This window comes from Phocoena phocoena, chromosome 1 (assembly GCF_963924675.1).
Source record: "Phocoena phocoena chromosome 1, mPhoPho1.1, whole genome shotgun sequence".
In the NCBI taxonomy this organism is placed as follows: domain Eukaryota; kingdom Metazoa; phylum Chordata; class Mammalia; order Artiodactyla; family Phocoenidae; genus Phocoena; species Phocoena phocoena.
Genome location: NC_089219.1, coordinates 101345022 through 101372700, shown reverse-complemented (window position 1 = coordinate 101372700; position 27679 = coordinate 101345022). Strand labels below are relative to the sequence as shown.

Genomic DNA, 27679 nt, shown 5'->3' with positions numbered 1-27679 from the left:
ATGTTTATCAATAGTTATCAATCTTTTTCTATAAATTGTCTTTTCCTACCCTTTTATTCATTTTTTTTGTTGTGCTGTGTTTTTACTTATTCATTTGTAACAGCTATTTAAATATTAAGAAACTTAGCCTTGCGTCTGCAGTGTGGATTTCAAATATTCTCCCAGTTTATTTACCTTTTGAATTTACTAATGATTTTTTATTAGATTAGAAATTTTACATTTTTATACAATCAAACTTCCATACATTTTTCATTTATGACTCCTAGTCCTTGTTTTTCCTGATATATTAAAACTTTTTCCCTTTCTTTATATTTTAAAATTTTGCTTTAACTTTTCAGACTTAATTTAGAAATTTTTCGTTCACCTGTTCACGATGTTTTGTTTTGTTTTTTGGTTGTTCTCTTTCTTTTTTTTTTTTTGTAAATTGACAATGTGCCTAGTATTGTACAGAACATTCCCTTCTAGAAACAGGCTAAAAGTATCTTAGCCTCAAGATACTTAAAATCCAATTGTGGAAAATAAGAGCAGTTCAAAGCCGTTTGAGTACTATAAGAATTCAGAGTAAAGTTCAGTTTAGTTTGGCATTAGAGGTGGCTTAGAGGCATCATAAAGGCATCATAAATATTACTTCATAAACTTATTTGGTAATCTTTCTTAGCCTCACATTTTCCTGTTAATCTAAATTCATAGTTTGTTCCATATTGAGATTTTTGTTTAGCCAGGTTGGTGTTTTACCTTTGATACCTTATTTGGGAATATAAAGACAATGATATGAAGGTAGAAATAAAATCTACTCTGATCAAGGCTTTCTAAAACTAGTCTGAACTGCTGTTAATTTCTAGAATTAGGGATGAGAGGGGAACTGAGGAGGGAGGTGGGTATGGGAAGAAGATGGAATGGAATAGTTTCTTCTCTGAGCCTTTTATTCTTTTTTGCACCTGTCCTGCCCTGATACAGCTAAGTGGTTTGGAGAAGGGCTCAGCATCCTTAATTATTCCTTACACCAAGTAAGTCCCCAGGTCTGTGGAGCTTTTACATTGTTTTTGTCCTCATGTTCTGCCTGTTCTTGTTGGACAGTACAAATGGAAACTCTTTCTTTTCAGGTGAAACCTGTGGGTATGAAAGTGATGCCGAGTATCTGCCAAAGAGTGAGTGAGTCAGTGGGGCTGCTCCCTTTCGCGTGATGATCCTGGTTGTAGGTGGAGTGGCACCTGCCTTTGTGATTAAGCATGTTTTTTCTACACGAAGTTTCACTTTGTCGGTGATTTCTTCATTATAAGAACCTGTTGAGATTTGGGGAACTAAACAGTACACTGTCAGATGTTTGACAGCATTAAAAATCTCCCATGGTAGAGTGAGGCAGACCAGTGTAGTTCTTAAGATGGAATGTTCTTCCATCTTAAGAGGGGAGCGGCAGAGCTGCACGTTCAGACATATGTGCAGCAGCCAAAACAGAGTATGTGAGTCATTCTCTGAGGCAAATACTTTGCATTAAATATCTGATTTTTTCATAGTCATTCGAGTATCTTAGATATCTCTGACATTGGGACAGGAAACACTGATCTGTTTCTTATTCATAGGTATTTATATTCTAAATTATTGCGCCGTTTACTTTCTGTTAGAATATAGAAGATGCTGTGCTTTTTCGGCTGTATTTGTTCAAGCAGTCATAGCGCTCTGTATCCTTCATCTAATGGATTTTCACAGCAAATTATTTAATTTCTGTTTAACTGAAGCATGGAAAAAATAGGAGACCTGAATTATCAAAGCTGAGTACAGGGCAGTTCCAGGTCTGATACTCTGATCTTATGATTAATAATCATGTGCTCCTACCAGTAGCCTAAATTGCTTCAGGTGTTTGATTCTGTAGGCTGACTGAAGGTGAAACTTAAGTCATCATCAGGTTCAGCTTGGATGTGTAAAGATGATTAATTTTGTTCTGTTGCTACTGAGAAACAGGCCCTAAATTTTTCTTGACTTGAACTGAGCCCTCTGGAGTTTGGAGTAAGGAAGGTTTGCCTAGAGCACTAAATGTACCGGATAATTTTGGAGAGGCACTCCAAAATTATTTTTTAAGTGTTCTTAATATTTTGATCTACCTTGTAACTTCTTTGGGGGCAGAATGCATCATATCTCAAAAGAAAAGCGAAACAGTTAGTGGATGAGTCTTTCCATCATTGGCTCAGAATGACACATAAGCAAATCTCTGGGATGCTTAGACTATTTCTTCTGCAAGTACTGCATGTCCCCTAGTGGAGACTACCCCAAATTATTCAGAATTTAGAGATAAATGAGAATAAAGGATAAATGGTACCCACTTTTCGGTGGCATTGCTCATACTGTTTACATAGTATGCTTCTATGAATTCTTTCTTTTGAGAAATAGTCTGCTAATGGATACCTTCTTACATGTCATTTTTCTCTCTTGCATTTAGCACCATTTATTGATAAGTATATGTCCATTATTAGTAATATATGCCAAGGAGAAAAGGGAAAAGAACATTTCTTTAATGTGAGGATAGTTTTTGTTTTAATTTGATCAAACTTGTCTCTTTAGGAACTTACCTTCTATAGGACTCAGTTCTTTTATCAGATCTTTTCCGCCACCTAAGATTTCATGGTCCCCCAAATGGCATCTTTTGTCAGGCCAGTGCTTTTACCTGACATTTTCTGTGTATCCTGGTGTCATGCCATGAAAGATGGGATGGCACAGAGTATGTGTTGGGACATACATAGGTATCAGTTGGGACACAGAACATCGGTCCCACTGCAGGGCCCCCAGGTGCTTGTGAGAATCTGCACTTGTCCTCCAAGTGTGTCATAGCCCTAACACGTATGTCTGGGTGGCAGACATTGGTTAGTCAACATTCATTAGCAACGACTGAGTGAAGATTAGTCCTGCGTGGGTCGTGACCTCTGGATGCTAGAGGGAAGATAGGGCTATAAAGGAAAACAAGACTCCGTAATCTCATCGCAGGTCGCTACAAGCGCATAGCGCAACTGCAGCAACCTTCCAAGAGGAATCCTCACTACCAGACCTTAGAGCGGGATCTAATTGAATTACAGGAGCAGCAGCTGTTTGAACTTTTTGTGGTGGTGTCTCTACAGAAGAAGCCATCAGAAATAAGCTACATTCCCCAGGTCATACAACAATTCCCTAGCAAGGTAAGTGCATGGAGGCTATGAGGCATCCAGGAACGTTTCTGTGTCTCTGTGTATTTATTCCCTTTCTTCTTGTTTACTGTTGTCTCAGTTAGCTTTTACTAATACTGTACTTCTTGTAGGATCCGGTGCACTCTAATGATACCTTGTGTCAGGCATGAGCTGCAACCAAGGGGGGATTAAAGCTCATTATTCAAGTTGGGCTTTTATCTTTTGCTCTGGTATTTACTAAGTGACCTTTAGCAAGTTACAGAGCCTCAGTTTTCTCATCCTTAATGAGGGGAGTGATAAATGTGGCAGAGTAGGGTAGCAGTTCAGAGCATGGACTGGGAGCCAACTATCTGCATTTGCCACTTATTAGCTCTGTGACTTGGACCAGTTAAACTGCTCTGTGCCTCATTTTCTTCATTGGTCAAAGGGGGATAATCTTCATAGTGTCTACCCCCGTGGAGTTGTGGTGAGGATTAAATGAGCTAATTATAATTAATATAAGGCACTTAGAACAGTGTCTAGCATACAGTAAGCACTATGTAATGTTATTCCCTATTAGTGAGGATTTAATGAGATAATGTATGTAACGTGCTTAATCCAGTTCCTTGCACATAGTAACACTTGATAAATGGTAACTGTTATTAACGGTATTATTTCATTTACTCTACCTTTTTCACAAAATAATTCATTCATTTATTTAATCAATATTTCATAAATGCCTACTATTTGCCAAGATTAGGTGCTGGGAATACAACTGAAATAGATCTTCTTGGTCCCTGCCCTCACAGAGCTTACAACATAGACCCCAAATGTGGCTCTGAGCTTTGTGGCAGTAAATACAAAGAGCATGATCATTACATCAGGGCTTAACAAACTGATGGCCTCTGAGCATATTTAGCCCACAGATATGTTTTTTGGGTTTGCACAGTAATAAAATAATAAAAAGTTTTGTTGTCAATTTTTTGTTTAAAGGTCATATTTCACATAAAAATCTGTATTTCTGCTTTCTCCTGAGAAACTAGAAAGACTGCCAACATTCAGCCTACATTCCTAAATGGCATGGATTGGCTGAAGCTGAGTAAGGAGCAGGACTGACTTCATGGGCATGTGACCAGTGCAGTCACACAAGGCCCCTCACTTACAAGGGCCCTGCACCCTGCTCCGCAGTCACCGTTGAAGTTCTTAATAATTTTATTTTTATTTTATTTTATTTTTTACGGTACGCAGGCCTCTCACTGTTGTGGCCTCTCCCGTTGAGGAGCACATGCTCCGGACGCGCAGGCTCAGCGGCCATGGCTCACGGGCCCAGCCGCTCCGCGGCATGTGGGATCTTCCCGGACCGGGGCATGAACCCATGTCCCCTGCATCGGCAGGCGGACTCTCAACCACTGCGCCACCTGGGAAGCCCCAATAATTTTATATTTGAATCTGTGTTTTGTAAGTGAGAAGTGAGATCTGATGAGCCAGTGGGGCACGTGCCAAGGTCTTAAAGCCTTGGCTCAGGTATGCTGTCACCTCTCCAGGATGGGTTCTCCAGTTGTCCTCACTCCTACCCCTTGGTTCCCCAGGCCCCGTCTGGCTTCCCCCTTTCAATCCTCACTCAGTGACTGCTGCCACCCTCTGCACGGTCATGGAGGGGGTCAGCATCAGGCAAGCATTAACGCCGAAGTGTCTTAAGCAACACATGGTAGATCCTTCCCTACCCTGGGCATTGCTCCTGTGTTCAGTGGGTGGCCTGGGGGGGGCAAGCCTTTTCGCCACCCCCAATCCAAGTACTAAGCACGTCCCCATGTGGAGGCTACAACCCCTTGAGGGTCGCCTAGCTGCTGCGGGTTGGAGTAGTGGGCCCATGGGAAGGGAAGTCCTTGGCTCAACTTTCCCACCCCTAGTCAGGACGCAGAGTTTCAGTCCTGCAGCTGGCCCGAGGGGAAACCCAGCAGCTGGTGGGCCACTTGGGCACCAGATTGCAGGCCAGGGTCCCTGGGCACCTGTGAGAGTCTGCACTTGTCCCCAGGATCCTCGTGCCTGAGGGAGCATGCCACTAAGCAGAAAATCAAAAACCCCATTGCAGTCTGAGAAAGAAACCACAGAAGAAAGTAACAAGTTTTATATTTCATTTTACATTTATTTTGGTCCTGCTTTTTGAACAAGGGACTCACAGTTTTTCATCTTGCACTGTGCTCTGCAAATTATGTAGCTGGCCTTGGGAAGGAGCGATCCCTTTAAACAGGGACATTTACTCACACTCCAGCTTACTACTTGGACCACTTCTCTCATTATCTGCTCAGGAACTTTAGGACTTTGGGTTTAAACCCTGAGTTGCATGTTTCACTAGAAAAGCTAGTGAAGGGCTTCCCTGGTGGTGCAGCGGTTAAGAATCCACCTACCAATGCAAGGGACACAGGTTCGAGCCCTGGTCCTGGAAGATCCCACATGCCGCGGAGCAACTAAGCCCATGCGCCACAACTACTGAGCCTGTGCTCTAGAGCCCTCGAGCCACAACTACTGAAACCCGCACGCCTAGAGCCCACACGCCACAACAAAGAGTAGCCCCCGCTTGCCGCAACTAGGGAAAGCCCATGAGCAGCAACGAAGACCCAACGCAGCCAAAAAATAAATAAATAAAAATAAGAAAAGCTAATGAAGCACAGCTGAACTGAAATCTGAGACATTTCCTGCATGGGTTCTCATTTTTTAAGAAAGTCCTCACCAACATTCCTGCTGTAAATAAATCAATGTTTAATTTCTTATAAAAGTCCTTATTGTGGCCTGAGAGCACAGTGTCACTGCACTCTTTAGTAACACAGTACCGTAAGAGTCTAAAATAGATAGTCGAGGAATCAAATTTCCCATAAAGAGAAGCTTAATTTTTTTCTCTGTTGTTCATCAGTCTTACATTTGCAAAGAGAAATCTCGAGGTTGAACCTGTTTTCAGCACAGCCTGAATTATGGGTTTGGAACCAGATGAGGACCCAGTTGACTCTGACAGTAATTCAAGGATGTCTCTAAGCAAGTTACTTGGCGTTATTGTGCATTAGGCATCTATAAGTCTGGGAGGGAAAGAGCTGCCTGAGCCCCTCTTGATTCTGATGTGGAAAACCTTGAATGAAGATGATTGTGAATCATTTAACAGTGTAAAAATAATAGAATATGACACAACTAAAATTTTGTTAGAATGCTTTTCCGTTTCTTAAGGGCTTAATCTCTAAGTGACCCAGAATGGCTGCATGTTTTGTTTTAGAAATTAAAGGATAGATCGTTGGTATTAGTTACATGAAGGCAATATGGTGATTAGACTTATCTGCTAGTTTTTATACTAATTTTAAAATGTCTTTTGGTTTAACTAAATTTAGACTGTCCTTTAAAGTATAATACCAGACTTGCACAAAAGGTCTTCCATGCTAAAATCTTACAGGAAGTTGCAAACCTGTAATTAGGTAGCAAAGATTATATGCTAAGGGAAATGATTATATGTGGGGTGGATTCTAAAAATAGTATCTTTTCTAAGTAACATTCACCTGCCTTTTCAAAACATCTTGGACTATTGATCAGAGAGTGTCTTGAGCTAACTAGGTTTTTGCTATCAGTATATTGTAGAATAGATTTTCATTTATTTTATGTCCCATGATTCATAAAAATATTCTCACTAGTATGTTAATTCTGAATTAAGATTCTTCCTCTAGCTAAGAAACTGTTTTCAATCATTTCTCTTACATCAGATTATAGGATGTCCATAAGTACCCTTTCTATGTAAAACAGAATTCTTTTTCCTTAGAAATTCAGTTCTCAGTATGTTTTCAGTGATTACCAGTCTTGGCCTTCCTGTTTTATTAAATAGCACAAAACCACTCTGAGACACCTACCTAGACTTATCAGAGACCTCTTTTCCTAAGACCAGGCTGAGTTTATTTCTATACTCCGCTTACATAGAATATTAGTCACTTACAGTGTTATTTTTTTTCAGGGTGATCATGGCTGTAAGCAATCCAGAGACACTGAAGACAGGCTCAAAGTTATCCCAAAATTTTGTTTTCCTGATTCAAAGGACTGGGTGCCAACCTCAGAACTCAAGAGGTAAATAGACTACTTTATCTGATTTCTATTTGTTGGATGAGCAAAAGTAGAACCAGAATCTTTGAGAAACAGAGTCAGCAGTGAAGCTATGTGGACTCTGTGGCAGATCAAGGATGCAGTGGGAGGAAAGGAAGAAACGATTAGGACATTTCCTATGTGGGGCTCAAAAAAGAAAAACACAGTGTCAAAGGGAAAACAAGTTTGAGAGTCTCTTCAATTTGCCAATTCTGCAGGAAAAAAAGTTCCACTTTACATATAATCAGAAATGCCACCAAGTGGACAGAAAAGGAAAAAAGACTTGAACTTAGGGACTGAGAAACAGAGATAAAACATGGCAATATCTGCATCTTGTTACCTCCTTCAAGTTGTTAGAAGAAGCCATAGCCCAGATTGTATGTTCCCTGTCGAACTTGTACGAAGAGGGGGCTGTAGTTTGGAAGGTGTAAGTATATTGAGAAGGGAATTATAAGAAATTTCTTCCCAGTATCTAGAGGAAATTACTATTTTCAATTAATAAACCATCATCGTTTCATATCCTGCTTATAAATAGATAAGTGCTTTGTTCAAAACTGTAATTATTGATCATGTATTTAGGCTGAAAAGCGTGATTATGTGAACCATATCACATGCCAATGACCTGCTGGAAGACAGCCTCAGCTATTGCCTAAGTAGCTCTGCCCTTCCACCCCACGTTGCCTCCAGACTATGCTCCTGTCTCTCCTAACCAGTTTAGCCTGATCGCCGCTCTCATCTCTGAGTCATCAACTCTGAAGCTTTTGTGCTGTCAGTTGTACTGATTGCATAGGCAGCTTCTTTCTTATTGGCCTGGCTGCTCCATGGATGGCTTTCCCCAAGAGTTATGTGTGTTTATTCTAGAATGTCTGAAAAATACAGAGGAGTAAATAAAAAGCAGAAATTAAAAATCACTGGCATTCTGGTTACTCAGAGATAATCACTGGAAATGTTTTGAGATGTTCCCTTCCAATCTTTATTCGTGGCCAAATACAGACATATGTATATGTTGTTCAGATTTGAATTTCTTTTGATTGTTAATGAATTTATTTCTTGGGCATCTCTAGGTCTTCATTTTGTAAATTATCTGTGCATATTTTTTGCCAGTGTTTCTAATGAGATGGTAATTTTCCTAATAATTTTTATGTATTAAGGATATAAACTTTTCCCTATCACAGTTCCATATGACCTCTCAGAACTAAATAGAAGAATTTGGAAGGGAAGAATAGCTTATCAAAATTCTTTATAGTTTACCTATATATTTGACTAAACTGGACATTCAGCAAAAGGAAAATAGGCTTGATTAATAGCTGGACTAGATAAATAAGAAAGTAGAAGGAGCCAGTGGCATCAACAGCTCATCACATTCTATTCTCTCACTCCAGTACAAAGCAAGATATTCTCAAGGGCTGGACATTCTCCCCCAGGAGGAATGTGACTTGCAATAAATATAATATTGCTGCCTCCTCTTACATCACAAAATGACTGCTGTTGGACTCTAATTTTTAATTGCTTGTTCCGAGGAATGTCATAAGCAGTTGTTTGGATCTCAAACTATTGACTGTTTTTTTCAGTGAAACGTTCTCCTTTGTCTTAACTGGTGAAGATGGGAGCCGGTGGTTTGGTTACTGTAAGAAGCTCTTGGTAAGTCCCAGACTTGTGCTACAGGCAGCTTTGGTAGAGGAACAAAAGAGTCAGACTAGGAACTTCAGAAACACGATCTCTAGATGAGTTTGGGGGCTACTCAGTGATCTGTGTATTATAAAGAAGCTAGTTAAGCTTTATATTTTATTTATTTTCTTTATTTTTTTGGCTGCGGTGGGTCTTAGTTGCAGCACGCAGGATCTTAGTTGCGACACACAGGATCTTAGTTGTGGCATGCGGGCTTTTCTCTAGTTGTGGCACACGGGTTTCTCTCTAGTTGTAGCGTGCGGGTTTTCTCTCTCTAGTTGTGGCTCACGGGCTCCGGAGCGTGTGGGCTCTGTAGTTTGTGGCACACAGACTCTTTAGTTGAGACGCATGAGCTCAGTAGTTGTGGCTCATGGGCTTAGTTGCCCTGCGGCATGTGGGATCTTAGTTCCCTGAGCAGGGATTGAACCCGAGTCCCCTGCACTGGAAGGAGGATTCTTTACCACTGGACCACCAGGGAAGTCCCAAAGCTATGTTAGCTTTAAACAGTAAGAGCAAGGTGGAGGTTAGCCACAGAGTGTTCCATAATAGAAATGGTATGGATTTATTTTATTTATTTGTATGTTTGTAATAGATGAAGAAAGCACTGACATTGTAGCTGAAGTCAGTCTGGTTATATTTGAGGAATGGAGTACAGTGAGCCAATTGAGGGAGCTCTGAGTTACTTCTTGCTTATGTGCCATCACTAAACTGGAATAAATCATACTATCATTTTTTTTTTAGCATTTTCTCATCTTTCAGTGTTCATTGAGAATGAGAGCTTTGGTTCCTACTCTATACTAAGGAGTATTAAGAGGTATTAATAGTCCAAATTAGTAAAGACTCGTGCTGCTTAATTTTTGCTTTGTTGTTGTTTTTTTTTTTTTTAGCCAGAAGGCAAAGGAAAGCGACTCCCTGAGGTATACTGCATGGTCAGTCGCCTAGGCTGCTTCAACCTTTTTTCAAAGGTGAGTGGAGAATGGGCCCTATGAAAATTGGTGTCCTTTCTGAGCTCTGAGTGAGTTTTTGTTTCTGATGACTTCACTAGGCAATGTTAAGTGGCATAGACTTTAACATACTACTTTAGAAAGGGTTCCCCATTAGTAGATTAGAACTACGGGTTTGAAGGCTTAAATTTAGACCTCTAATCCAGATGATGTTGCCCCGTCATCCTCATTTTGGTTTGCTAAACCTCCCAGCTTAAAGCAAAACATTGCCTGAAGTTTATCTTGTCTCATCTCTTTCCCAGACACCAAACTGCAGGGTATTATTGTGTCACCTTCTTTGCCCCGGCCTTAGTGATATAAAAAGGGGCTTCTCTTCTAAAATTAAGTTGATTTACTTTAGTAACTTTTCTTGGAGATTTAAAGGTACCTCTAAGAGAAATGATGCCTTTAATGAACTTTTATTGGTTGCAGAAGCTTATCTGTCTTAAAATCTGTTGGTATTATTTTCAAGTTTGTGCACCCAGTTTGACAGTTCCTTCAATAGGATTCTTTTATGTTTTTGAACTGAGTCCCTAATTTAAAAAAAATTCTTTTGTGTGTATGTAGATTCTGGATGAAGTAGAGAAGAGAAGAGAAATGTCTCCAGCTTTGGTTTACCCATTTATGCGAAGTGTCATGGAAGCTCCTTTCCCAGCTCCTGGATGCACCATCACAGTAAAGAGCTACCTCCCTGGGGCTGGAGATGGGGTAAGTTAGTTCATTTTGGAAAGGTTTGATAGCTTCCAAAAAGCAGGCCTTACACTAGTAGGCCTTACCTGATAGAAACCTTACAGGATAGTTTTCTCTTTTTCATGAACTGTACAGAATATGTTTTGGTCACAAAAGCACTGGAGAAACATCCAGTTGATCTGTGAGATAGTTGATCCTAGACCCAAGAACCAGAGGTTTTCTATCATTTGTAGATTGAGCCCCTGCCTAATGTCTATTTCAGTGTGATAAATGAAGATTATACATACTATTGTCCAGTGGGATGAAAGATTTCACCAGAAATTTACAGCCCAAAAATAAGGTATTAAGTCTTGGCATTAGCGTAGGCAGCTTCACAAACTCCTTGTAGCAGACCCTCTCTCTTGAATTTAACCTGTAAAAGAATGACAGGATCCATTAGAATTGTCATTAGGGATTGTTTTCCCACCTCAGCTCCCCTGATTCAAATTTTGCATTTCAGTCAATTGAACTATGCCGACCACTGGACTCACGATTGGAACATGTTGATTTTGAATGTCTCTTTAAGTGCCTGAGTGTGTGCCATCTCATTCGGGTCTGTGCCTCTCTCCTTTTGGAGCGGAGGATAATCTTTGTTGCCAACAGCCTAAGGTGAGAAATAAGTAAAATATGTCACTTCAGCCTTCAGTTGTTTTACTTGTTCTTACTATTTTAAAATTTGGGCATTTAGGTAGGATCTCAGTTACCTAATGCTATAGTGACATGGATAATCCAAAAGCTATTTGCATTCGGCTGTAACAGTGACTTTTGGGGGTTGCAATTAATTTACCTTCAAAATGTGTTTTGTTTAAACTGTTGTTAAAAATTGGGATTGCTTTTCTAAGTACACACTAGCTTTTAGCAATATAAATTGTGGGAAACAGCTAGATTGAGATTAAAGATATTCGGTAAATTAAGTTAAAATTTAAATAAAATGTTAAAATTTAATGAGTAATCACAGAATTGTTAATCTATGATCACTAACTGGCATCACTTTTGTAATTCTGTAACGTAATGTCTGAAATGCCCTCCATTGTTGTTCTTTATATGACACCGTTTGCTTTCTCCTCTGGCTAGCACCCTGTCAAAATGTGGCCATGCTGTGGTTGCCACACTGTATCCATTCACCTGGCAGCATACCTACATCCCAGTCCTGCCAGCATCTATGATCGACATTGTGTGCTCACCTACTCCTTTCCTTATTGGAATCCTGTCTTGCTCCTTACCACAGCTCCAGGACCTACCCATTGAAGAGGTGAGATGGGAGAAATAGTACCTGTGGAAAAGACTGGGGCACTGGCAAATGAAAACAAGTGATCTTTAACAGTGGTGGATATGTCATTAATTAATAATAATATGTAATTATGATTGTTAATACATTATGCTATCATATTTTTGTATCTGTTTATGAAAGTGAGAAAAATCCTATAGTACACATGAATCTGAAGTTGTATCTTATTTGCAATATTGAACCATGGGCTAATTCTTGTGTTATTCTGAATAGGTCTTTTTTTTTTTTGAAACATCTTTATTGGAGTATAATTGCTTTACAATGGTGTGTTAGTTTCTGCTTTATAACAAACTGAATCAGCTATACATATAAATATATCCCCATATCTCCTCCCTCTTGCATCTGCCTCCCGCCCTCTCTATCCCACCCCTCTAGGTGGTCACAAAGCACCTAGCTGATCTCCCTGTGCTATGCAGCTGCTTCCCTCTGTCTATTTTACATTTGGTAGTGTATGTATGTCCATCATGCCACTCTCTCACTTCGTCCCAGCTTCCCCTTCCCCCGCGCCATGTCCTCAAGTCCATTCTCTACATCTTCGTCTTTATTCCTCTCTGCCCCTAGGTTCTTCATAACCTTTTTTTTTTTTTTTTTTAGATTCCATATATATGTGTTAGCATACAGTATTTGTTTTTCTCTTTATGATTTACTTCACTCTGTATGACAGAGTCTAGGTCCATCCACCTCACTAAAAATAACTCAATTTCGTTTCTTTTTATGGCTGAGTAATACTCCATTGTATATATGTGCCACATCTTCTTTATCCATTCATCTGTTGATGGACACTTAGGTTGCTTCCATGTCCTGGCTATTGTAAATAGAGCTGCAGTGAACATTGTGGTACATGACTCTTTTTGAATTACTGTTTTCTCAGGGTATATGCCCAGTAGTGGGATTGCTGGGTCATATGGTAGTTTTATTTTTACTTTTTCAAGGAACCTCCATACTGTTCTCCATAGTGGCTGTATCAATTTACATTCCCACCAGCAGTGCAAGAGGGTTCCCTTTTCTCCACACCCTCTCCAGCATTTACTGTTTGTAGATTTTTTGATGGTGGCCATTCTGACCGGTGTGAGGTGATACCTCATTGTAGTTTTGATTTGCATTTCTCTAATGATTAGTGATGTTGAGCATTCTTTCATGGGTTTGTTGGCAATCTGTATATCTTCTTTGGAGAAATGTCTATTTAGGTCTTCTGCCCATTTTTGGATGGGGTTGTTTGTTTTTTTGATATTGAGCTGCATGAGCTGCTTGTAAATTTTGGAGATTAATCCTTTGTCAGTTGCTTCATTTGCAAGTATTTTCTCCCATTCTGAGGGTTGCCTTTTCATCTTGTTTATGGTTTCCTTTGCTGTGCAAAAGCTTTTAAGTTTCATTAGGTCCCATTTGTTTATTCTTGGTTTTATTTCCACTTCTCTAGGAGGTGGGTCAGAAAGGATCTTGCTGTGATTTATGTCATAGAGTGTTCTGCCTGTGTTTTCCTCTAAGCGTTTGATAGTGTCTGGCCTTACATTTAGGTCTTTAATCCATTTTGAGTTTATTTTTGTGTATGGTGTTAGGGAGTGTTCTTATTTCATTCTTTTACATGTATCTGTCCAGTTTTCCCAGCACCACTTATTGAAGAGGCTGTCTTTTCTCCATTGTATAGAAGAATAGGTCTTTTTTTAAAAATCATACACAGAAACTACTCTGGGTTAATTTAATAAATTGTTTCAGATATAAAACACGTATAGATAAATGCCCAAACAAAATGTATGGCTCAGTTAATTATCACATAGTGAATGCTTATGTAACCAACATTGGAATAGAATAGAAATATTATGGCAATGGAAACAGAAGTCCCCATCATGCCTTTTTAATTTAATTATTTTTAATTATTAAATTATTTAATTTTTAATTATTATTATTTTTTGGCCATGCCGTGTGTCTTGTGGGATCTTAGTTCCCCCACCAGGGATCAAACCCGCACCTCCAGCATTTGAAGCGCGGAGTCTTAACCACTGGACTGCCAGGGAAGTCCCCCATCATGCTTTCTTCTAATCACTGTTCCCTTCCCCACCCCTTGCAAAAGGTAACCATTATCTTGACTTTCATGGTGCTCATTTTCTTGTTTTGTTTATAGTTTAACATCCTAGGCATGTATACCTAAACAGTGTAATTCAGTTTTGCCTGGTTTTAAGCTTGAAATAAGTGAACTGATACAGTATTTTCTTTCTTTCTTTCTTTTCTTTTTTCAGTCTGGCTTCTTTGGAGCAACTTTATGTCTTTTTTTTTTTTTTTTGGCTGTATTGGGTCTTCGTTGCTGCGTGTGGGCTTTCCCTAGTTGCGGCAAGCCGGGCTACTTTTTGTTGTGGTGTGCAGGCTTCTCATTGCAGTGGCTTCTCTTGTTGTGGAGCACGGGCTCTAGGCAAGTGGGCTTCAGTAGTTGTGGCACGTGGGCTCAGTAGTTGTGGCTCGTGGACTTTAGAGTGCAGGCTCAGTTGTTGCAGGATGTGGGCTTAGTTGCTCCGTGGCATGTAGGATCTTCCCTGACCAGGACTCAAACCCGTGTCCCCTGCATTGACAGATGGATTCTTAACCACTGCAGCACTGGGGAAGTCCCCAACATTCTGTCTTTAAGATTCATCCATGTTGATGGGTTTAACAACAGTAGTTTGATTATTCTAATTGTGTATAGTATTCCATTGTGTGAATGTGCCACAATTTTCTTATCCATTCTACAGTTGATTGACATCTGAGTTGTTTCCAGTTTGGAGTTATTAATAATGCTGCTATGAATATTCTTGTTCATGACCCTTGGTACATATGTGCATGCAGTTTTATGGACATATACTTGGAAATGGAATTGCTGGGTCATAGAGTAAACCTTCAACTTTAGTAGGTAAAGTCAAGCTTTTCCAAAGTAGCTGTGCCAAGTTAAACTTCCTCCAGCACTGTATGAGAGTTCCTGTTGCTCCACGTCCTTGACAGCCCTTGTTGTCATCAGTTTGTGTAATTTAGCCTATCTGATGGGTATGTAGTTGTACTCATTGTGGTTTAATTGGCATTCCTTGATTATGGTTGAGGGTGAGCATCTTTCTATATGTTTATTGGCCATTTGAATGTCATTTTTTGTCATCTTTTGTAAAATTCATAGGCTATATCCTTATACTGAATTGTTTACCCTCACTGATTTTGTAAGAAGCGTTTTTATAGCTTCTTTTATAGCTCTGGATACGAGCCCCTTTGTAGCTTACCTTTTCATTCACCAAAATGGTGTTTTTTAAATATAGTGGTGTTCTTAATTTTAATGTGGTCAGAATTATCAGTTTTTTTATGATTAGTGTTTTTATGTGTGTGTGTGTGTGTGTGTGTGTGTGTGTGTGTGTGTGTGTGAACTGCTTAAGTTTTTCTTTATATTAACTTCATGGACATAGCCTCCTATATTATCTCTTGGAAGCTTTATTATTATGCCTTTAATTTTTGTTTCTGAAGTCAGGGGCTTGATTTTTTTTATATATAATAGGAGGTAGGGGGAATTCCCTGGCAGTCCAGTGGTTAGGACTCCCTGCTTTCACTGCTGTGGGCGTGGGTTCAATCCCTGGTCAGGGAACTAAGATCCTGCAAGCCACACAGTGTGGCCAAAAAGAAAAAATGGAGGTAGGGGTCGTTTCATTTTTTTCATATGGATAGCCAACTATCCCAGTACCACTTATTGAAATAGCTCTTCTTCCCTATTACACTGATGGGTTAACCTTTTTTTCTCCCCCAGTTTTATTGAGATATGATTGACGTATAACATTGTATTAGTTTGAGATGTACAGCATAATGATATTATATGATATATGCATATATTTCAAAATAATTACACAGTAAGTTTAGTTAATATCCATCACCTCACATAGTTAGAAATTTTTTTTTCTTGTTATGAGAACTTTTAAGATAGACTCTTAGCAACTTTCAAATATACAGTGTAGTATTATTAACTGTAGTCACCATGCTGTACATTACATATCCAGAACTTATTTATCTTATAACTGGAAATTTTTGCCTTTTGACCCCCTTCACCCATTTCATCCATCCCCCACCCCCATGTCTGGCAACCACCAATCTGTTCTCTGTATCTGTGAATTCATTTGTTTTAGATTCCACATGTAAGTGGTATCTGTCTTTCTCTGCCTGACTTATTTCACTTAGCATCCATGTTGTCACCAATGGCAGGATTTTCTTCTTTATATGGCTGAATAATATTCCATTGTGTTTGTTTGTGTGTGTGTGTGTGTGTGTGTGTATGCATACACACATACCACATCTTTACCTAGTCATCTGTTGATGGACATTTAGGTTGTTTCCATTGTCATATCTGTTGTAAGTAATGCTGCAGTAAACATGGGGGTGCAGCTATTTCTTCAAAATAGTGATCTTATTTCCTTTGGTTTCATGCCCAGAAGTGGGATTGCTGAATCATGTGCTGATTCTATTTTTAATTTTTTGACGAACCTCCTTACTGTTTCCATAGTGGATATGGAAAATTTACATTCCCATAAAGAGTGCACAGGGCTTCCCTGGTGGTGCAGTGGTTGAGAGTCCGCCTGCCAATGCAGGGGACACAGGTTTGTGCCCCGGTCCGGGAGGATCCCACATGCCGCGGAGCGGCTGGGCCCGTGAGCCATGGTCACTGAGCCTGCGCGCCCGGAGCCTGTGCTCTTCAGTGGGAGAGGCCACAACAGTGAGAGGCCCGCATACGGCAAAAAAAAAAAAGAGTGCACAATAGTTCCCTTTTCTCCACATTCTTGCCAGTATTTGTTATCTTTTGTCTTTTGTTGCTAGCCATTCTAACAGGTGATGATATCTCATTGTGGTTTTGATTTGCATTTCCCTGATGTGGAATACCTTTTCATGTGCTTGTTAGTCATTTGTATGTCTTCTTTGGAATAATGTCTATTCAGTTCCTCTGCCTATTTTTAAATTGGATGGTTTGGGGTTTTTTTGCTATTGAGTTGTATGAGTTCTTTATATTTTTTGGGTGGTAACCCCTTATCCAATATATGATCTGCAAATGTTTTCTCCCATTCTTTACATTTCCTTTTTATTTTATTGATGGTTTCCTTTGCTGTGCAGAAGCTTTTTAGTTTGATGTAATCCCACTTGCTTATTTTTGCTTTTGTTGCCTTTGCTTTTGGTGTCAAATCCAAACAATCATTGCCAAGACCAATGTAAAGGTGCTACCCCCTGTGTTTTCTTCTAGGAGTTTTATGATTTCAGGTCTTATGTTTAAGTCATTAATCCATTTTGAGTTGATTTTTGTGTATGGTGTAAGATTGGGATCCAATTTTATTTTTTGGCATGCAGCTATCTGATTTTCCCAACACCATTTATTGAAGAGATTGTCCTTTCCCCATTTTATATTCTTGGCTCCTTTGTCATCAGTTAATTGACTGGGACTTCCCTGGTGGTCCAGTGGTGAAGACTGTGTGCTCCCAATGCAGAGGGCCCGGGTTCGACCCCTGTCAGGGAACTAGATCCCTCATGCCACAACTAAAGATCCCATGTGATGCAACTAAGACCCAGTGCAGCCAAATTAATAAATTAATTAATTTTTAAAAAGTTAATTGACTATGTGTGGGGTTTATTTATGGACCCTCTATTCTGTTCCATTGAGCCATGTGTCTGTTTTATGCCAGTACCATACTGTTTTGATTACTATAGCTTTGTAATATAGTTTGAAACCAGGAAGTATGATGGTCTCTACCTTTATTCTTCTTTCTCAAGATCATTTTGGCTATTTGGAGTCTTTTGTAGTTCCATGAAAATTTTACAATTGTTTGTTCTCTTTCTGTGAAAATTGCCATTGGAATTTTGGTAGGGATTGCACTGACTCTGTAGATTGCTTTGGGTAATTTAGACATTTTAACAATATTAATTCTTCCAGTCCATGAGCATGGAATATCTTTCCATTTATTTGTGTATTGTTCAGTTTCTCTCATCAGTGTCTTATAGTTTTCAGCACAAATATCTTTTACCTCCTTGTTTAAATTTATTCCTAGGTATTTTATTCCTTGTGGTGCAATTGAAAATGGGGTTGTTTTCTTAATTTATTTTTCAGACACTTCATTGTTAGTGTATAGAAACACTTCTGATTTTTGTATTAACCTATTTTTTTAACTTGTTATAATGGAAAATTTTAAACATATGTAAAAGTAAACAAGAGAGTAAAATAAATCCAATCACCCTTCTTAAATACTTACAAAGTTTTGGCCAATCATACTTCTACCTCTCTCCCATAATATTTTGAAGTATATCCTGACATAATTTCATAATTCTAAATATTGCAATATGAATTTCTATAAGGTCATTTTTAACATAATCACAATACCATTATCACACCTAAAAAATTTAATAACAGTTCCTCAATATCAGAAAAATTCAGTATTCAGCTCTCTAATTATTTCATAAATTTTTAATAGTTTGAATTAAGTTCCAAATAAAGTCCATGCAGTGCATTTGGTTGGTGTGGTTTTTTTAGTCTCTTTTAATCTCTAGGTGTGCTGCCATCATTTTTTTTTTAACTTGAAATTCTTTTTACTTGTGTTGATGAGTTAACTTTTAAATGGGCTGACATTTTAAGTTAGTGTATAATAATATTGAATCACTTTATACACCTGAAACTAATATAATATTTAAGTCAATTATACTTCAATTTTTAAAAAAAGAAAGGAAACAAAACAAATAAACCTTTAAGTTTATTTTAAACTATTCCCCTTTGCATGAAAGAATCAAAACACTCTTCCTGATCTAGCAGTGTCTAATGTATTTCTCTGTGACTGTCTCTGGTTTAACTTGTCTGGCTCCTTTATTCTGTAGGTGCTGATAGTTGATCTCTGTGCAGACAAGTTCTTACAGGAGGTGAGTGACAAAGGAGGTGATTATGTAATGTTTGGGTATAATTGGCCAGAAAATATGTGAAAGTACTTAGAGAAGGTGACTCAGGCAAGACTTACAGTTCCTACACATACTTGACTTGACACTGCGGTCAATCATACAAGATTGACCTGAAAAATTTGATTTGGGTTCATAGCTCACTGTCCCAATTTAGGGAAGGAGGAAACAGATTAAATGCCATTCTCAAAAGAGGTGACCCTCCCTTCAAGTCTTATGGGTTGATGTATGGGTCTAATTTAATTAAATTTAACAAGCATTCAGCACCAATTATTTCTAGATATTCTGTTAGCCAGTCAGAAACTAAAGATGAGTAAGATACTCAGTTTGATCTCTCAGGCCTTATAGTTTAAAGGGGAGGGGAGAGGGAGCAGACATAGCCATAAAGTTTTAGAAATGGTGTAATAGAAACTTATACAAGATACAGTAGGGGCAGAAAGGAAGTGTCACTTATTCTGGATAGTGAAGTGGAGAGGAGAGTTAGTAAAGCCTTAGAGCAGCCCTCTGTATGTAACCTGTATATAGTTTTGTGAGCACTGAGGGCAGGGTGAAAAGAATGTTTCCCAAGACTTGTCTTTTTTCAGAATCAGTCAGCTCGTCACATGTGAAGCACCATTTATTTGGGGATGATCTTTGTAATATAGCATAAGACTTGGAGATGAGAAGCATTTTGTGGGAAAGTACCAGAAAATTTTATAAGGCATATTATTTATTTTTCTTAAATGTAATGAAGATGTATGCACCATAAGTTTTGTGGATTCTGCTCAATGTAGGGAAGGAAGCTTGAGACTGACTCTTCAGCCAAAATATATACAAAGCCACCTGTGGACTTTGAGGGACTTAAATAAGGCATGTTTGAGACTTTCTCAAAGCTCATGAAAATCTCAATTTCATCTCTTAAGGTATCTGATGAGGATGAAATTCTACCACCTAAACTCCAGGCTGCCCTGATACAAATTTTGGAAGAACGAAACGAAATTTTGGCTCAGGAGCAGAATTTTTTACAAGGTATGAGACAAGTGGTCTGAGGATTTAAGGTCAAGGCAGTAAATACCAAATGCCCAGCACCCTGCCAAAGCATATGCAATAGCAGTATGAGATTGCCTGTGCCTTCATAAGCTTATAGTCAGCTTTCTTGCTCACCCTCAGCTGTGCCAAGTCCCCTTCTATTTCAGGACTTTTGCACTTGCTCAGTTCCATGTATGGAATGCTATTCCCCTAGATATCCACATGGCTCCTGCTCTTTGTTCTTGCAGGACCATGCTCAAATGTCACTTTCTTAGTGAGGCCTTTTCTGACTGTCCTGTTTAAAATTGTTCCTGTTCCCTTAGCATGTCCTATCCTCCTCCCTGACCTTATTTTTCTCCATGGCTTTCATCACCATCTGATGTGCTAAAATGTAAGTTCCATGAGAGCAGTGACCGTCTATTTGTTTTCTATTTCCAGTACTTTAAACAGCATTTAGTAAATAGGTATTCAATAAGTATTTGTTGAATAAAAGGATGAATAATATTTTATGGGTGGCTTACTCTGTGCCAAGCATTGTTTTAAGCACTTAGCATACATCTTATTTCATCCTTGTAATATCTTTATGAAGCAGGTGTTATGATTTAATCCCCATTCTACAGAGGAGAACACTAAGGCTGTTTACCAATGGGGAACATTAGAGAAGGGGCAGGTTTAGAGGACTAACTAAAAGTTCAGTTTTTAATATTAAGTTTGAGATACCTATTGGACATCCAATACCTGGCAGACTTTCAGCTGGAGATATCTAGTAGGCATTTATATACGTGAATTTGAGATTCAGAGGAAAGATTTGGGCTAGAGACATACATTTAAAAGTTGCTATTTTAAAGCTGTGGGAACAGATGAAATAGCCCAATAGAGTAAGCATAGAGAGAAAATTAAAAAGATTTAAGGATTGAGCCCTGGTTGGGAATGATGTGCTTAGATTTCCAACTTTTGGTAGTTGGGAAGAGGAGAAGGATCCAGCAAAGGAGACTAAAAGGAGCAGCTAGTGAAGTAGATGAAAAACCAGGAGTATGTGATATTGTAGAAACTGAGTGAAGAAAGTATTCCATGAAGGAAAGAGTAAGCAGTTATGTTTTTTTGTTTTTATTTTTGTTTTAATTTTTATTGGAATATAGTTGCTTTACAATATTATGTTAGTTTGTACAGTACAGCAAAGTGAATCAGGTATATGTATACATATAGCCCCTCTTTTTTGGATTTCTTTCTCATTTATGTTACCACAGAGCACTGAGTAGTTTGCTGTGCTATACAGTAGGTTCTCATCAGTTATCTGTTTTATACATGGTATCAATAGTGTATATATGTCAACCCCAATCTCCCTAACCCTAAAAGAAATAAAAAACAAGCTATAAACTAGATGAAGGCATTTTCAACAAATATAACTAACAAAGGAATAGTATCTAGAATTTAGTTTTTAAAATTCCTACAGTTTAAAAGTAAAAAGATGAACAACCCAAGAGGAAAATGGGGGAAAGATATGAACAGTCATTTCATAGAGGAGGAAACATGAAAGGCCAATAAATATATGAAAAGATACACAACCCCGTCAAAATCAGGGAAATGTAAATTAAAACCACAGTGAGATACCATTTTATACCCACCATATTGGCAAAAATTTTAAAGTCTGACAGTATCAGGTGTTGATGAGAATGTGTAAGTTACTTCAACCCCTTTAGAAAAACAATTTGGCATCATCTAGTAACATTAAAGGTGTACATATCCTGCAACCCAACAATTCCATTTTAGATATATACACAGAGAAACTCTTGTACATTATAACTAGGAAACAAGTACAATAATTTTTATAGTGTTATTGTATGTGATAGCAAAAACTGAAACAACCTAAATGTCCACTGACAGGAGAATATAGCATTTAAAAAAAGAAGCTTAAAAACACACATTTTGAAAATCTGGCATGCTGCAACTAAGACCCAACACAGCCAAATAAATAAATAAATAAATAAATATTTTTTAAAAAACACGTTGAATTAAAACAGTAAGTTGCAGAAGAATATAATGTTTTATATAATGTTCAAAGACATACAAGACCTAACAATATGTTGTTGGTGTTGGATGTGTATGGTAAGACTGTAATGTAAAGCAAATGATACACACAAAATTACAAAAAATGGTCACCCTCTATTGCAAAGTAGGGGAAGAACACCACTGAGAGAGCATCACACAGGGAACTTCAGAGATACACGTGATGTTCTATTCTAAGCTTTGTGGTGGGCACTTGTGTGGTCGTCTCACTCCTGATCTTATGAACTATTCATACATGTTACAAGAAACTATAAAGTTATTCATTAAAACAGAAACAAAGAATGGAAGATAAGTTATAGAAAAACATAATTTTTTAAAGAAAGGGAATTAGGTGTAAGAAAGTAGGTACAACAGGTATAAACAACTCTTGCAAGAAATTTTTTGCTGCAAACTGGAGGATAGATGGGACAGTAACTGGAGGTGATGGGAGAGTGGGGCAAAAGTGTTAATGATAAAGCAGTGATGGATTCTCAGCTGCAGAAAGAAAGAGATGAGAAGGAAGTCTGTTGAACAAAATATAACAAATATAACAAAAATCTAGATTAGAATAAAAGTGTAGGGACTTCCCTGGTGGTCCAGTGGTTAAGATTCCGCTTTCCAATGCAGAGGACATGGGTTCGATCCCTGATTGGGGAACTAAAATCCCACATACTATGGGGCAACTAAGCCCACGTGCCAGAACTAGAGAAAAGCCCACGCGCTACAGCTAAGACCTGATGCAGCCAAATAATAAAAATGAAATTTTAAAAAAAAGAATAAAAATGTAATGTCGGAAGAGAGCTCAGAAATTGCCTAATCAGCCACCTCATTATACAGATATGGAGAGAGAGGCGATGAGAGGTAAAGCAAGTTGCCCACTATTATACAGCTGCTTCATGTTAGAAGTCTGATTAAACCTGGGTCCCAGATCCCCAGTCAGCCCATGGGAAAGAGCAAGAGACATTGTGAGGAAAAGAATACTATTTTGTTATGGGAGGAAAAGGAGGAGTCTAAGTTGAACCTGAGGTTTGAGCCTGGAACCTGGAAGGCAACACATTGTGCTATATTATAGTGGTTAAGAATCACTTGACTTGGGAGTCCTGCAGCTTCTCCATGGTACTGGATGAGGGGACCCTGGAGAATGTCTTTGATTTGAGCCTCAGTTTCCTCAGCTGTAAAAGGGAAATAATAGACTTACCTCACTGGATTATTTTAAAATTTGTAAAAGCACTCAATACATTATTATTTATTATGGAATAATCATGATGCAATATGAAATGAGAAAGTTGAGAGAGAAACTGATTTGGTGGAGAAATATAATGAATTTGGTTTTTGGCATGTATTGTTTATTTGATTTGTAATCTACCAATTTCCCAAAAGAACCTGAGATGGTGACTTTTTTGTTTTTTTGGCTGTGCCGGGCAGCTTGCAACATCTTAGTTCCCTGACCAGGGATTAAACCCATGCCCTCAGCAGTGAGAGCACAGAGTACTAACCACTGGGCCTTCAGGGAGTTCCCTAGATGGTGACTTTTAGACAAATGGAATGTAAGTGCTAATGGGACAGCCAAATGATGATCACCTATAGGTAGCCTGAAAATGTAGAAAGTGAATTTTGGTGAAATATCAGGACTGGAGATCTGAGGTTGAGAATTATTGACAAAGAAAGCCAGCTCTCTCTGCATATACCAGTTAGCTCTTTAAGGAAAGGAATGTTGAAGAGAAGGGGTCCAAAGACCATGCCTAGGAAGAAGAAGAAGAGGCAAGAGCAAAACAAATGTTTGGTCCTAAAGGCAGGAGAGGAATCAGGAAATCAGGAGAGCATAAAGTTGTGGGAGACAAGAGGAATGAGGAGGAGGTCAGCGCAAATGCAGCATAGAGTTTAAAGGAGGATAAAAATAGAAAAGGAGATTAAATTTGGCTGGTTCTCACTGGTGGCCTTTGAAAGAGCCATTACAGTGAAATCACAGATGTGCAGACCACAGTATGCGTGGGAAGAACATGAAGGTAAGGATATAAGCCATTTGCTTTTTTTCAGGTCATGAAGAGTACAAGAAAGCTAAGAATGAGGATTCCTACATTTATTCTCTGTCCTTTAATCTGTGATCCCCTAGGCGTCACTTTTATAACTGGAGCCAGTGTCCCTATAAACACAAAACTTAGGGGATTTTTCCCCCCTTCTTTCTTTCTTCGTTCATTTTGCAGAAGATGTGACACTCAACTCTCTGGTGTCGGAAGCATTTGTCAGGTTTTTTGTTGAACTGGTGGGACATTATTCTTTGAGCATGACTGTCACTGAGCATGGGGAGCGTGTATTCCAAAGGGAGCCATTCCGTAAATCCCACACCTCCCGAAGTGTACGCCACTTCCTGGATCTCTTCATGGAAACTCAGATGTTTGCAGGATTCATCCAGGACCGAGAGCTTCGGAAAAGTGGGGTGAAAGGTCAGTTTCATCATAAAGTTCTCCCTCTGTATTTAGTGAGTACTTGAAAGATTTGAAAATAATACAAAAAAAAATAGCATAAAGCTACAAGGGCTCACTGTGAGTTGTTTATTATGGGAAACATTTATTTTGTGATATTGTTTTAGCTACGGAAGTACATTGGTAGTGAGTACAGAGTTTTATTCAATTGATTTTCAGTCTTAAATGTATGGCAGTTTCATCAACATGAGTTTTTCTTGTAGGTTTGTTTGAGGTCCGGGCCCTCCAGTATTTGGAAACAATTCCTGAGTCTGAGCCCAGTGGAGTGAATAGAATTTTGCGGACTCTTGGTAAGTTGCTGTGTTTTCCTGTTAGATAAATATAGTTAAAAAAAAAAAAAAAACTTTTGCGGTAAGCATGCCTCATCACAAAAGCTTTATCATCACTTCAACAATATAACCTCAAGGAGGGTGACCAGAAACCATGGCCCTATTTCCAAAGTGTTTTGGAGAAAGACAAAACTCTTTCTCAGAGGTTAGGATTCTCCATCAGAGTCGTCCATGGGGCTGTTTTCCTCAGATGAAGCTCCCTCATGATATAAGAATTTTGCATATCATGATTGTTAATCTTTTCTAGGCCACATCCCTGGAAGAATCTTATTAAAATCTGCACCTTTTCCCAGAAAAATATACTTGGAGCATACAAACAAATTATGCGTATAATTTGAGGGTGTTAATGGACCCCCTTGAAGCCCATCCATATGCTCCAGGTTAAAAATACCTGGTTCAGAGGGCATCTGAGGCAAAAGAGGATTTCCTGAAAGTCTCTAATTTTACTCTTCACAAGGAAACACAGTTGTTTATGATTTTTCAATTATAGTTAACTTTTAATTATCCAGTATGATGTAGGAGAACAGTGGTGTGGTAGCCCCAAACAATGAAGAACCTGTACTCTATGGTATTTATATTGATCTTTGAAATATATGCCCCCCTAATTAAAATTAGCCCCTAATTAGCTGAGAGGCCATGGACAAATTATGTCTAGGGCTATTATTTCATCTTTATACCATGGTGTTAGATTAGATCAGTGGTTCTCAGCTGATCTGATTACAATATTATAATCTCTAGGGAATTTAAATGAAAATCCAGGGAATTTCCTGGCGGTCCAGTGGTTAGGACGTCACGCTTCCAATGCAGGGGCATGGGTTCGATCCCTGGTCAGGGAACTAAGGTCCTGCAAGCTGTGTGGTGCGGCAAGAAAAAGAAAAAACAAAAAGAAAATCCACCCCACACCAGGCTCCACAAAATCTCTGGGGAGCAGGACAGCTGATTTTAACCTACAGTCGGGTTTGAAAACCATGGGATTAGATGATGTCTCAGTTCTCTTCTACCTCTACAATTAGAAATGTGGGGATTTTGTGTGTGTGTGTTTGGTTTGGTTTGGTTTGGGGTTTTTTTGGTGGTTAAACACATCAACTGATAGCTTGAGATGGCAGCTTACTTCTGGGCTGTTCTGAATGACTAGGTTTAATCCCTTGTCTCAAATAATGTATAATAAATAAAAATGAACTAATGAGAGTTCACTCTACTTTTTTTCCTTTAGGAAGTAAAATGAAATTTCTTCAGAAGAAATGAAATCTTTGATTGACAGCCTCCATCCTAAATAGAACAGAAAGTGACAAACTATTTTTCCAAGAGTCAAGATGTCCTGAAGTATTCTACAAAGTCTTGAAAGTTGAAAGGTTACACAGTGGGCCAGGTTCTCGGAGCGGGATTCTCCTGTTGCTGCTGTAGTAATCACTGGAGAATTGTTGGGAGTAGTCTGGATCCAATGCTCCCTTTACTCTGCCTCCAGATTTTTTTTAAGTGGCCTTTCTTTTTGATTCTTCAGCTCATTCTTTGTGTTTTGAGCTTAGTCTATGAAGGCGCTTGTCTTTTACAAGAAAGAGGTGGTGTTGCATTTTAAAAACAGCTCAAAGATGAGCACAATGAGAAAAGTGCTGCATTTAAGGTACTACGGAGGCATGATAGAAGTAGAGGACTAGCCCTTCACACATAATTCTCATCACTGAAATACCATGGCAGCTTTAAACCTGTGGGCTGTTTGAGCTGAGCTAAGGACTATACTCGTCTTTTGTTTTGTTTTTTTTTTTTTTGGTCTAATGATCTGTCTAGGGGAATCTCACTTATGTGGAAGCCCTATGTATTATCACTGTTATTGAGTATCTTATAAAAATAGACATTTTATAGCGCCTCCTCCACATTGTGTGGCACTTGGGTAGCTTGTCCCACGCATGTCAACATTAAACTTTGGGGAATTATAGCTAGTGGGGGACTTCCCTGGCAGTCCAGTGGTTAAGACTCCATGCTTCCACTGCAGGGGGCACGGGTTTGATCCCTGGTCCGAGAACTAAGATCCCCCATGCGTATTCCACATGCCGCATGGCATGGCCAAAAACAAGAAAAGAAAAAAATATATACCTAACAGGAAAATGTCCTTTAAGGGCATGAGAACTACCTTCTTTTTTAGTGTCCACCATGTGCCATGAATGGTACATGTATGTATGTCATCTTGTTTAGTCTTTAAATCAACTTTATGAGATATTTGCATCTGCATTTTACTAATGAGGAAAATGGAATTCAGAGTTTAAATAACTTTAAACTGAAGCTAGGACTATTAGTTTATGAACACATAGAAAGTTCGTTATTCCTACAGATGGAAATTTGAACTCTGTGGGACTATAGTTATTGAAAAAGCTTTTTTTTGTTGTTTTTGTTTTTTAAGCTGAAGTGTACCAGAGTCAACTTGCAGCTCTGAGAATAAGGGACTTCGAACTATAGGTGTCCAGATGAGACTTTTTTTGGTTCCTCTAGAAATGTTGGACTTTTTGCTCTAGTTAAATTGGACTCAGAATATGGACATTTCCTGGGCACACACCACATAATCACTCCAACCCATAATATCTAAAGTAGTAGTAGTGGTATGAAAGAGGAATTTGTCAGCATTGGTGTAACGCTAATTGATAAATGTTACAGCAAGTATCAGTTTGTTTTCTTCAACTCCTGCTGATGGCTTTAACTGAGATAAAAAATATTCAAACTTAAAGGATTATAAGTTGTGTTATGATACAACTTATTAACTTGTGCAGTATTGTCATTACAACCCATTCAGGTGTGCGTGAATGGATCTGAAGCAGACACCATTTAAGATGGGTGCTGTATAATTCAATTCCTATAGATGTGGGCCAAGAAAATAGAACTAAGCCTATGTTAAAAAAAAAAAAAAAAAAAAGCTTATTAAGCAGCTTACCTCAGTGGGGCTTTTACCAGACATTTTCCCATTTGGTCTCCTCTAACACTCCCACCCTGAGGGAACAAT

At 38.7% G+C, this 27679-nt stretch overlaps 1 protein-coding gene across 2 annotated transcripts in view; it reads left to right on the top strand.

Moving 5' to 3' along the window:
• DENND2C (DENN domain containing 2C) overlaps window positions 1-26794 on the top strand; it is a 36194-nt gene extending 9400 nt beyond the window's left edge. Inside the window, exons 5-17 of one of the 2 annotated variants that reach the window (XM_065875029.1) lie at window positions 1104-1148; window positions 2977-3164; window positions 7117-7226; window positions 8813-8882; window positions 9797-9874; window positions 10460-10600; window positions 11082-11230; window positions 11696-11873; window positions 18750-18791; window positions 19727-19832; window positions 24086-24322; window positions 24565-24651; window positions 25904-26794. In XM_065875029.1, coding sequence (XP_065731101.1) covers window positions 1104-1148; window positions 2977-3164; window positions 7117-7226; window positions 8813-8882; window positions 9797-9874; window positions 10460-10600; window positions 11082-11230; window positions 11696-11873; window positions 18750-18791; window positions 19727-19832; window positions 24086-24322; window positions 24565-24651; window positions 25904-25935 — 1463 coding nt within the window. In that variant the 3' untranslated portion in view covers window positions 25936-26794. The remainder of the gene's footprint in view (window positions 1-1103; window positions 1149-2976; window positions 3165-7116; window positions 7227-8812; window positions 8883-9796; window positions 9875-10459; window positions 10601-11081; window positions 11231-11695; window positions 11874-18749; window positions 18792-19726; window positions 19833-24085; window positions 24323-24564; window positions 24652-25903) is intronic. The other variant, XM_065875022.1, reaches the window with a different exon arrangement.
• The last annotated feature ends 885 nt before the right edge of the window (window positions 26795-27679 follow it).